Source organism: Salvelinus fontinalis, chromosome 3 (genome assembly GCF_029448725.1).
Source record: "Salvelinus fontinalis isolate EN_2023a chromosome 3, ASM2944872v1, whole genome shotgun sequence".
NCBI classification, from domain to species: Eukaryota; Metazoa; Chordata; class Actinopteri; order Salmoniformes; family Salmonidae; genus Salvelinus; species Salvelinus fontinalis.
Genome location: NC_074667.1, coordinates 65,045,170 through 65,057,069, shown reverse-complemented (window position 1 = coordinate 65,057,069; position 11,900 = coordinate 65,045,170). Strand labels below are relative to the sequence as shown.

The 11,900-nt window shown below is 43.3% G+C and overlaps 1 protein-coding gene across 1 annotated transcript; it reads left to right on the top strand.

Annotated features, from left to right (window-relative positions):
* The first annotated feature begins 396 nt into the window (after window positions 1-396).
* On the top strand, window positions 397-11,678 carry LOC129851340 (5-aminolevulinate synthase, non-specific, mitochondrial-like). The gene is made up of 11 exons (XM_055917807.1): window positions 397-541; window positions 3,418-3,643; window positions 4,006-4,188; window positions 4,790-4,915; window positions 5,833-6,052; window positions 6,505-6,689; window positions 7,011-7,190; window positions 8,331-8,495; window positions 9,332-9,600; window positions 10,728-10,890; window positions 11,266-11,678. Exons 2-11 carry the CDS (start codon window positions 3,439-3,441, stop codon window positions 11,424-11,426), a joined length of 1,857 nt encoding a protein of 618 aa, XP_055773782.1. The 5' UTR covers window positions 397-541; window positions 3,418-3,438; the 3' UTR covers window positions 11,427-11,678.
* Window positions 11,679-11,900: the final 222 nt, after the last annotated feature.

Genomic DNA, 11,900 nt, shown 5'->3' with positions numbered 1-11,900 from the left:
GCAATGTGGTTTAACTTAAGGGTTGGTTTACAATTACATTTGGGACGGCAGGTTAGAGCGTTGGGCCAGTAACCGAAAGGTTGTCAGATCGAATCCCCGTGCTGACAAGGTAAAAATCTGTCTGAACAAGGTAGTTAAATAACCCACTGTTCCCCGGTTGGCCGTCATTGTAAATAAGAAGTTGTTCTTAACTGACTTGCCTAGATAAATGAAGGTTACATTTAAAAACATTGTAAGAAGCGACATTGAAGAAACAGGCGAGAGGGGGGGTTATGACTTTGTGGCTGTGGTAACTAGTGACGGTAGCCTGGACTGTCTGGGATGGGTGCTATGACGTAAACATTCTCCTTCTCGCGATACTTAATAGTCGCAGTCGCTTTTATAAGCCGGTTGCATATCTCTGTCCTTTCGTTCGTCCTCAGTGCAGGATAACGAAGCAGTAGAGTTATATTTATACTGAAACAGCGTTAAGAACTTGCCAAGCAATCTTTCAATTTCTTTATTCATTCGTGAGAGGGTGACCCGAAACACACCGAGCGAGGTAAGCAAACCAGATATAGCCATTCGTCCTTAATTTATCCGGTTTTGTTAGCTAGCGTGCCCGGTATGCTAGTTAGTGGGGCTAACCTTGCATGGCTACCCAGAATCTTTCCTCCGGTCAAATGTTAACGTTACATCACGCCCGCGGATGTTCGTTTCTTATCCGCAATGAAGTATGTAGCGAATTAATGTATAGAGAGGTGGAGGAATTCCGTTCCAGTCGTCATGCAAGGGCTAACCGGGGCCAATGATTAGGTTGTCAGTGCTATCCGAGATCCTACGGACGACCATAACCCTTCCCTAGCAATGGGGCGTCCTAAGGATACCCGTTTAGCACGGACCGTGCTTAATTTGTTAGTTCATTAGGTAACGTGAAACTCTTTTTTTTATTTTTAAATTTCTTTTAAAATGAAAAACAAAATTTTTGCTAACGTGATTCATTGGGTAACATGCTGACGTCTGGGCGGTGCGTCCACCATCGCGTTCATGTCCAGTTTGTAAGTCGCTCTGGATAAGAGCGTCTGCTAAATGACTTAAATGTAAAATGTAAATGTTAATTTTGTCCATCCACACCAGACGCGATCAAGACACGCAGGTGTATCAAAACCAACTCTGAACCAACTGTATTCATTTGGGGACGGGTCGAAAAGTATCTAACATGTATGGTAAATTAGCTAGCTACGCAGACGCTCTTTGACGTGCGTGAAATGATTGAATAACATGTAACTGTGTTTTGCAACGCAAAATAAAACGGTGTGGTCAGCATGCGAGTTATGACATTGAAAATGTAGCTACTTAACCCGGTAGATATGGAACTTTTGTTTTGAATTGACTTACAACTAACTGCTGGTATTTTAGGCTCACTTGACCTAATTTGGCCTGTCAGATTACACAGCAATGTAATTTAATTAGTTTGTAAAATACTAAATATTTAACAGACTCTCAGATCCAGAGCCACCACCAGTAGTGAGTCATTTAGCAGACTCTAAACCCTAATTGCACCTGTATGTGTCTCTGGATAAGAGCCTTGCTCAAGGGCACAATGACCAATCATTTTTTTCCCCCACACCTAATCAGTTCAGGAATTCAAAAACCAGCGACTTTTCGGTCACTAGTACTGGTTCAACACTCTGAACCTTCAGGCTACCTGTTGCACAGTGTTTACGGTAGACGGACAAAACGAACAATGAAACTTATTTTATTCTTGACTGGATAACTTCATCTCCACAGGTCGTTCTACATAGACAGGAATTGGATCTAATTTGAGTGCTGGCTTGACTGTCAAATACGTGTATTCGTTTGAGGGCAATGGCTATTTTCTTAGAGGGCGCCATAAATGTACTTAGTCTGAAATGGACAGCTGCGTTCTAAGTCCTGTGACGGACAGGCGTGTATAAATTAAATCAACAGTACCAAATCACAGATGTTAAGCTTACTTTGATATTGACAATCGGAGGTACAAATTGTGTAATTTCACTCGCTTGTATGATGGGAAAATGAGAACTTGTCCTAAAGTAGTAATGCAAACTGTCCCGATTACATTAGAGAAATTAGCGCAAAATAATTAAACATGTCAATTTTGGATGCTGGTATGTTGCCCACTCACGAGTAAAGATGTAATTAACTAGTTAAAATATCTCAAACACAATTTAACTGGAGGCTGTATACAGAGGTTCATTAGTGACTTAGAGCGGTCTGAATGTTTACCCTCCCTACTGGAACAATACGGTCCGAGACGAGACATTTTGGAGGTTTCCAATAAAGGGAGGCTGTCGAGGAGAACTTGGGCTGCATTCCAAACACCTAAAAGACACACCCTCAAATTAAATGGACACTTCTGATGACATTTGACGAGTATACACTTGCAAGGCGAGGGAGGAAGGAATGCTTTTTAAATGGACCGCCCTTGTCTGGAAATTCGTCAGTCGTTCGTTCCGCGATTTAGTTGTCAGCCACCGGTAGATTGTGGATGCTTTATATGCGCTAAAGTCTATTATGATTGAATGTCTACTTACATTAAATATATCATTATGAATATTCGCCTACTGTATGATAGTTAACAAATTAATTAGCGAATGTTAACCTGCCTGGCTGAAACTTCTAAAGAAGGAAAATGTTTTATTTAAAAATTTCCAAAAGCTAACCAAACATTACTTCATGAGACGATACGTGTTTGTGCCATCATGGTCATTAGTAGCACAATTTCTCATTTATTTACGTTTTTTACTTACACTTATAAAAGTCTGATTTCAAAGGACATTAAAGCCCCAACGTATGTTAATTTGGGTCTGACGCTGTGATAACTGCTGAAAGATTGTTTTACAGCAGGGAAATGAGTACGATGTTTCCACACTGAATTCTCATAAATTGCCATCCAAAAGAGTAACTCTCCAATAAGTAGTCTTCAATTGTTGATTTCATACATTGTGACCAAGAAGGACATTATGAGAATGGCCACTAGTGTTCAGATCACATAACATTCCCCTTTATATCCTATTTATTATCTGTTATCGACCGGTACATTGTATAGCAAGTTATAAGGTTAATATCGGCCTACAACATGGGTGATTGGCTATATCGGTTGTGCTCTAAAGGAGACATGTTGTCTCTCCTGGTTGGGCTCTAAAGGAGACATGTTGTCTCTCCTGGTTGGGCTCTAAAGGAGACATGTTGTCTCTCCTGGTTGGGCTCTAAAGGAGACATGTTGTCTCTCCTGGTTGGGCTATAAAGGAGACATGTTGTCTCTCCTGGTTGGGCTATAAAGGAGACATGTTGTCTCTCCTGGTTGGGCTCTAAAGGAGACATGTTGTCTCTCCTGGTTGGGCTCTAAAGGAGACATGTTGTCTATCCTAATCGTCACCTTTTGTTTCCTCTCAGGCTTTGACAATCACAGTAAGGATGGAGATCTTAACTCGCACCTGCCCGTTCCTGTCCCTCGTGCCCCAGTCCTTCCTTCAGCAGGCCCGGAAGTCCCTGGTGGTCTATGCCCAGAAGTGTCCTGTGATGATGAACCTGGCCTCCAAGCCTTTGGCCCGCTCTCTCTGCTCCTCCTCAGCTAGCTTGCAGAAGACTGAGGACACCGTGACTTCAGCTCAGACACCAGGTAAGTGGCGGGATATCCATCTTAGACTGCACCTTGCTGGGTTATGTAGAGGCAGGAGTTTTCATGGTGGTCAGATCACACGATCAGGGGAAAAGTCTCGCCCTGAATGGGTTTATGGGTTTATGACTTCTATGGCTTTTACAACAGTCAATGGGAGTACAGCTATGTCTCATGGGAAAACTGTTGATTCCAATAACCAACTCATCAAGCTCTAATTATTTAAACCAGCTGTGTAGTTCTAGGGCAAAAAAACAAAATGTATACCCAGGGAGATCCCCCCCCCCCAGGACAGAGTATGGTGTAGTTTCAAAGCTCTGTGTTGCTCTTAATCTCCTAACCCTAGTATCTTCTGTCCTTTTTAGGCACCAATGGGGGCACTACCACCAAGTTGCCTCAGAGCCACCCCATTCCCCCCTCTGGCCAGGCCTCGGGGGCCTCAAAGTGCCCCTTCCTGGCGGCTGAGATGGGCCAGAACAGCGGTGTGGTGCGCCAGGCCAGCATCCAGCTGCAGGAGGACGTGCAGGAGGTCCGCACAGTCCAGAAAGGTAAACAAGGGGTTAAACCACCTCGAGTTAGATTCGTTTTGCTACTAATACAGAGGCATAATAGGCTTTATTACAGGTTCACAATTTAACGTCTACTTTATTATTCTGAGGTACATAACAATAGTCCTAATAACCTGGAGGCTGACATTATTCGATTTAATACAGATGTCGGCCATTAAAGCCATACAAAATAAATACTATACATGTTTTCCGTGTCTTTTTGAATGCCCTTTCTCATCGGGGATATTCTGCCTATTACACTGACATTACTGTTCAGCCCATAGCAGAGTTAATTTATATGCACTATATATTCGCAAGTATGTGGACATCCCTTCAAATTAGTGGTTTTGGCCATTTCAGCCACAGCCGTTGGTGACCGGTGTATAAAATCAAGCACACAGCCATGCAATCTCCATAGAGAAACATTGTTAGTAGAATGGCCTGTACTGAACAGCTCAATGACTTTCATACATCTGACGAGCATATACTGTTTGTCATGTAGGGTACATCTATGGTCTAGCCATGACCTGTCTGTCAGATACAGCCCATTTAAAATAAACTTTGTCTTATTCAGTCATCGCTAATCACAATGTCTCTCCAGATGTGACCCCAGCCCAGGTGCTGGCCAGCTCCTCTGGTCCGGTCAACACCTCCAATCTGATGAAGAAGCTGCTGAAGCAACGTCCAATCAGAGTGTCCCAACTGCTGCAAGAGAACATGCCCAGCTGTGAGTCACATGACCAGACTGTTCAAATCAAAACTTTATTGTCCCTGTAGGGAAGTTCATTGTGCAGCCTGAAGCATATAAGGCTGTTTTTATAGGATTTGTAGTACGTGTCCTGAAAAACGAATTGGATAATGTTTATGGTTCCTTTTCAAACAACTATGTTAACCATTCTTGTCAACATTAGTCTTGGCTGGACTTTTGTGAACGTGAAGAAATTAATGCAATGTCACGTCGCCATGACATCGATCGCAACACGTTCAAAGTTTAACGTCACTTGGGACAAGTGATGTCCCAAGTGACGTTAAACTTTGAATGTGTTGTGATCGATGTCATGGCGACGTGACATTGCATTAATTTCTTCACGTTCACAAAGTCACCATAGATGTAATCATTACCTTTTTTTTAATGTGTTTTCCATTTATGGTGATTTTAAAAAGTTTGCAATGGTTGAACAAAATGTTGTCAGATTAGTTCTGGTAATTATGAGTTAGCTAACAAACCACATCTTTGTCTCTGAAAAGTTGCTTTTAGTTGCCTGCCTTGCTAGATTGGCATAAATCCTAAATACATTTTAAACAGATTGTATTTTTGGTGCAAACGTTTTGATTTTGGACCAAGCTATTTTTGTGTTTATACTTTTTCCATAATGACAATATGTTGATCATTTAATTAGAGCGCCAAAGCTGGTAAGTTAAAAGGTGACGTTTTATACTGATGGGTTGGCAGGACTTTTTTAAATTACCACATCATATGGCTAGGTTGGTTGGCGGAAATTAAAGTAGAGGCGTTGTCGTCGACAACACCTTGCAGATATAAAGTTGACGGGATGTTTAAGTCGTTTTGAAATGTTCCCTTTTTTTACTGAAACAGGAAATGATCTTTTACCCTGTCTTGTAATCTTGTTTCCTTCCTCTCAGTCTCTAACTTCCACTACGATGAGTTCTTTGAGAGGAAGATTGAGGAGAAGAAGAGTGACCACACGTACCGTGTCTTTAAGACGGTAAACCGGCGAGCCACGGACTTCCCCATGGGTGACGACTACACCGATTCCCTTAGCAACAGGAGAGATGTGTCTGTGTGGTGCTCCAATGACTACCTGGGCATGAGCAGACATCCACGGGTCGTCAACTCCATCACGTAAGTAGCTGGCCAACTGGCGACGAGTGGATAGTTGGATGGATGGATAAATGAGGTGAACAGACGGGTGGTTTTGATGGGTGGGTCGTGTTTAGTAGAACACACAGTAGGAAAACCCATTTGAAACAAAAAAAATGCATTTTTCTTCCCCCAGATTAGTAGTTGACAACCTCCCGGTTTTCATTCAATTTCAAAACATTTCTTTTTTCTTCTCATGCTGCCTATTGATCCCTGAGGAGAGATGACACTGTCTTAGTTTCACTGTCCCCCCCCCCCCTCCCTGAGGACCAATCAACTATCCCTCGGGTTATATGTAGATAACCACAAAGGGCCGTCTGTTAATGACTCGGTGAAGGTGTGATCTTGTTAATTGGCCTGTTTACCTGGGTGTGTTGCCAGACGTTGGGTAATCATGGTTCCCGGGGCAGCTGTTGACCCGCTGTTGTTTCCAGGGAGACGTTGCGTAAACACGGCAGTGGTGCTGGAGGAACCAGGAACATCTCTGGGACCAGTAAGTTCCACGTGGAATTGGAGCAGGAACTAGCAGACCTCCACAGGAAGGACGCTGCGCTCCTCTTCACTTCCTGCTTCGTAGCCAATGACTCCACCTTGTTCACCCTGGCCAAGATGATGCCAGGTAACCATGCCCCATTACTCACCTGCTCTAGCGTCATAAACTGTACTTCCAGGTAACCATGTCCCATTACTCACCTGCTCTAGCATCATACACTGTACTTCCAGGTAACCATGCCCCATTACTCACCTGCTCTAGCATCATAGATATTAGCTGATGTACGAAGGGCTATATAAAAAAAAAAAAACTTGATAAACTGTACTGCCAGGTAACAATGGGCTGGTTTGTATTTTTTTTGCATCGCCCAGGTGTGCAGAGTTTGCACATTTTAGAGTTGATCTGGGTCATGGTACTGAACAGCCTGTCCCCCCCCTCTCTCTCCAGGCTGTGAGATCTACTCCGATGCAGGGAATCACGCCTCCATGATCCAAGGCATCAGGAACAGCGGAGCCAAGAAATTCATCTTCCGTCACAATGACCCCGAGCATTTGAGAGAGCTGCTGCTGAAGTCAGACCCCTCCTCTCCAAAGATCGTGGCCTTCGAGACGGTCCACTCCATGGATGGTGAGTGGAGTTCTTGTAATGTGTCCTAATAGGGTACCTATTCCCTATATAGTGCCCTACTTTTGACCAGGGAGGGCAGGGCCCATAGGTGTCTGGTCAAAAGTAGTGCATTATATAGGTTGAAATTTGGATATTTTTACTTGATGTAGTAGATATTAAATCAGCAATATGCAACTTTTTTTTGACCAAATTAACATAGAAATTGATTATATAGATATGTCACTCATTGAAAGCAAGTCTAAGAAGTGGTAGATCTGTTATGTGCACTATTCTATGCTTCCTGTAAAATGTAGTTTTGTTCTTTATTTAATGTATTCACCAGATTAAAATACAATATTTTTGAATATGGAAAATATATTTCAGTGGTTTATATGGTACTATGATTCTCTACACTAGACTTGCTTGTTTTGTCACAAACTGAAATTAGGTGAACTACTTGAATTTTAGCAACCAGGAAATAGCGACATGATTTCTGCATAGCTCATCTTTATTAATATAATGGGGGGGGGTGCACTGACTAAAACCTAGAATTATTTTGCCCAGAGTGACTTATAACTGAAACTAATGAAGGCTGAAAAGTATAAAATATAAACTCTGCAAAGAAAGAAATGTCCTCTCACTGTCAACTGCATTTATTTTCAGCAAACTTAACATGTGTAAATATTTGTATGAACATAACAAGATTCAACAACTGAGACATAAACTGAACAAGTTCCACAGACATGTGATTAACAGAAATGGAATAATGTGTTCCTGAACAAAGGGGGGGTCAAAAGTAACAGTCAGTATCTGGTGTGGCCACCAGCTGCATTAAGTACTGCAGTGCATTGTTTATGGTTCATTGAACAAGCACGGGAAACCGTGTTTAAACCCTTCACAATGAAGATCTGTGAAGTTATTTGGATTGGTACGAAGTATCTTTGAAAGACAGGGTCCTGAGAAAGGGACGTTTCTTTTTTTGCTGAGTTTATATATTTTAAGACTGAAACGACTTCTAAAATAGTCTCCAAAATGAAGACTGCCCTGTTTTATATAATGTGCTTCTATACTATCCAACCTCTATGAAACGGATTATATGATATTAATCGTTTGTTTCTTAAAGTAGCGTTGAAATGTAATACTGTGTATTTTGTCTTAAAGGAGCGGTGTGTCCTCTAGATGAGTTGTGTGATGTGGCCCATGAGTTTGGCGCCATCACGTTTGTAGACGAGGTGCACGCGGTGGGGCTGTACGGCGCTAGGGGAGGAGGTATCGGGGACCGAGACGGCATCATGCACAAGATGGACATCATCTCTGGAACACTGGGTCAGTACTCGAATAACAAGCAACGTGTGCCCCAGGGAATTATATTTAAACCTGGAAGTCCATTCACTTTACATTACAAATCAGGGATGTGATTTTTGTCCTGAGAAATGAGGAATTCCTGCTTTATCCTCCATTCAGTTGTAGTTTGAAACGGCCCGGTCTCCTAGACAACGATGTGTCTATGTTCCATTCACATCCCTGAACCCGTCTTTGTTTATCTGAAACCCTGAGATTTTAATTTATTTCACCTTTTTTATTTAACCATGTAGGCTAGTTGAGAACAAGTTCTCATTTACAACTGCGACCTGGCCAAGATGAAGCAAAGCAGTTCGACACATACAACAACACAGAGTTACACATGGAGTAAACAAACGTACCGTCAATAATACAATAGAAAAATAAGTCTATATGCAAGTGAGGTGAGATATGGGAGGTGAAGTCAAAAACAAGGCCATGGTGGCGACTGAGATGAAGCAGATGTCTGGGCTCCAATACAGGTAGTTGAGGTTGTTGCTTAGCGCTCCTTGGGACACTGGAGAAACAGGAACTAGGATCTGTTTACGACCTGTTGCTAGGAGACCACGGTGCTTCTTACATTTCCTCTAAGCCTGGGGACTGCTGGGAGACCAATCATCACACACACTGGGACAATCTGGAGAGGTCTTTGTCTGTTGGAATAGAAGGAAGATGACCAGACAGAACAGCTGGTGAACACCAAGCTGGGGACTTTCTAATGGACTAGAAAGTCTCCTTTAAACTTCCAAAAACCACAAAGAAAACCATGTGTTTTAATTTGTTATTTTGTCCTAATTGGTGTTAATGATATGTTCTTCCAGGCAAGGCGTTTGGCTGTGTTGGAGGCTACATCGCCAGCACCGATGCTCTGGTGGACACGGTCCGTAGCTACGCTGCAGGCTTCATATTCACCACGTCTCTACCTCCCATGCTGCTGGCGGGCGCCCGCCAGTCCATCCAGATCCTTAAAGGGGAGGAGGGCCGCGCCCTCCGGAGGAAACACCAGCGTAACGTTAAGCTGCTGAGACAGATGCTCATGGACTCTGGACTGCCCGTCGTCCACTGTCCCTCTCACATCATCCCTGTCAGGGTGAGAATCACTACAACTTAGGGGTTCAGCACTATAGCGTGAATGACATTTTTAAAGGCAATGTTTCCGCTTTCATTGAGACTGCATTCACGGTAACCGCTGCATGTGTCCGCTCAGTTAGAAGTTACCTTTAAATTTCAGGTGTGCTGATTTTAATACAATCAAGCCCTTAATCTTCCCAAATGACAGACGGACCAGGTGAATCCAGGTCAAAGCTATTATCCCTGATTGATGTCACCTGTTAAATCCACTTCAGTCAGTGTAGATGAAGAGGAGGAGAGACGGGTTAATGAAGGATTTTTAATTATTAAGACAATGGAGACATGGATTGTGTCTGTCATTCAGAGGGTGAATGTATAAGATAAAATATTTAAATGCCTTTGAACCGGGTATTAGGTGCCAGGTGCACCGGTTTGTGTCAAGAACTGCAACGTTGCTGGGTTTCTCACTTTCCACTGTTCCCTGTGTGTATCAAGACTGGTCCTCCACCCAAAGGACATCCAGCCAACTGGACACAAATTAACTGTGGGAAGTGTTTGAGTCAACATGGCCCAGCGTCCCTGTAGGGTAATTTTGACCCCTTGTAGAGTCCATGCCCTAAAGCAGGGGTGTCAAACTCATTCCACGGAGGGCCTAGTGTCTGCAGGTTTTTGGTTTTTCCTTTCAATAAAACCCTAGACAACCAGGTGTGGGGAGTTCCTAACTAATTAGTGATGTTAATTCATCAATCAAGTACAAGGGAGGAGCGAAAACCCGCGGACACTCGGCCCCCCGTGGAATGAGTTTGACACCCGTGCCCTAAAGAATTGAGGCTGTTCTGAAGGCATAAGGAGGGGGGGGTGTTCTTAATGTTTTGTCCACTCGGTTTACCTGACCGGCAGGATGCTGCACATTACATGATCATAGCGTAACTAGAGCCCAGAGTTATCCCTGACCAAAACTCCTGGCCCTGCCCATTCTCACCCCCAGAGAGCTCAGCGTTGTCTTCCATCAGCCTTGTCACTGTTTATTGACAACCTCAGCATTGACACTTAAAACACAGTAGTGATTATTATTGATAGACCTCAACAGTGTCACTACGGACGTACTCAACGTGGTCTTACACGGATGCATTGATTTTATTGCAGGTGTCCGACGCGGAGAAGAACACGGAGGTCTCTGACGTCATGATGAGTCGTTACAACATCTACGTCCAGGCCATCAACTATCCCACGGTCGCCCGGGGGGAGGAGCTTCTACGCATCGCCCCCACGCCACACCACACCCCTCAGATGATGACGTACTTTGTCGGTAAGAGACATGTTCCGTCTAGCGGGCGAGTAAACAGGAACTGACTGCGGTCAATGGTTTCTCAAACGTTTTGTTGTGAACCTCTCGTCGTGTTCAGTACGAGGCACAAAACTGAAGGGAATGGTTTGAGGGGGGGGGGGGGTCAATGGTTCAACTCCCACGTCAACACCATGTTTATCCAGATATACAACTAAAGTATACTTCTGTGGCTGGACAAATAATATTTGTGTGAAGAGCCCGCTAGTAAAAGATTAACTTGATTTGTTTTGTAAAATATTGGTGTTTTTTCAGTTAGCATGAAACATACTGAAATAGCCAAGTACATCCACCTTTAAAAAAAATATATATATATATATATATTTGTCCCCTCTTCAGAGAAGCTGGTTCAGACGTGGAAGGAGTCCGGTCTACCTCTGAAGTCCCAGTCTTCGGCAGAGTGTAACTTCTGCCGGCAGCCGCTGCACTTTGAGCTGATGACGGAGAGAGAACAGTCTTACTTCAGAGGCCTGAGTCACTCCATCTCAGCTCACGCGTGATGACACTACAGAATACACTCAAACCTCATTCCTCCGTCACTGGCACCTTTTTTTATTAATTACCTTGCTAGTGCACTACTTTTTTCCACCAGGGGCCGTAGGGCTCTCGTCCAAAAGTAGCACACTAGGAAGGGAATAGGGTACCGTTTGTGACGTCATAGAATATCTATATTTGTATTTTATAAGTGTCATAACTTATTATTGAGTGTTCCATGGGCACTAGATTGTCTAAATAAATATAACTTGAATGTTTCTGTGTTTATTGTCACGTTCACTTGGTCACATTTAAGGTTGTTTGAACATGAAGTCAATGAGGAGGTTATAACCAATAGTCTCCTAGATACTTATTTATGCATGATGGTAGCCGGCGTACCAGTCTTGGTGCTCTAGTGTCTACTCCTTGTCACTGCATGTGGAGTTACCATGACCAACAGGTTTGGGATCAGGCTTGCATCATAGATGGCATCCCCAGAT

What these genes read in the sequence shown, in the direction of transcription:
- LOC129851340 (XM_055917807.1), top strand. Translation starts at nt 3,439, where the DNA reads ATGGAGATCTTAACTCGCACCTGCCCGTTCCTGTCCCTCGTGCCCCAG. An exon ending in GACTTCAGCTCAGACACCAG is followed by an intron (nt 3,644 to 4,005) that starts GTAAGTGGCGGG and finishes TGTCCTTTTTAG; the next exon opens with GCACCAATGGGGGCACTACC. An exon ending in GACGGTCCACTCCATGGATG is followed by an intron (nt 7,191 to 8,330) that starts GTGAGTGGAGTT and finishes TTTGTCTTAAAG; the next exon opens with GAGCGGTGTGTCCTCTAGAT.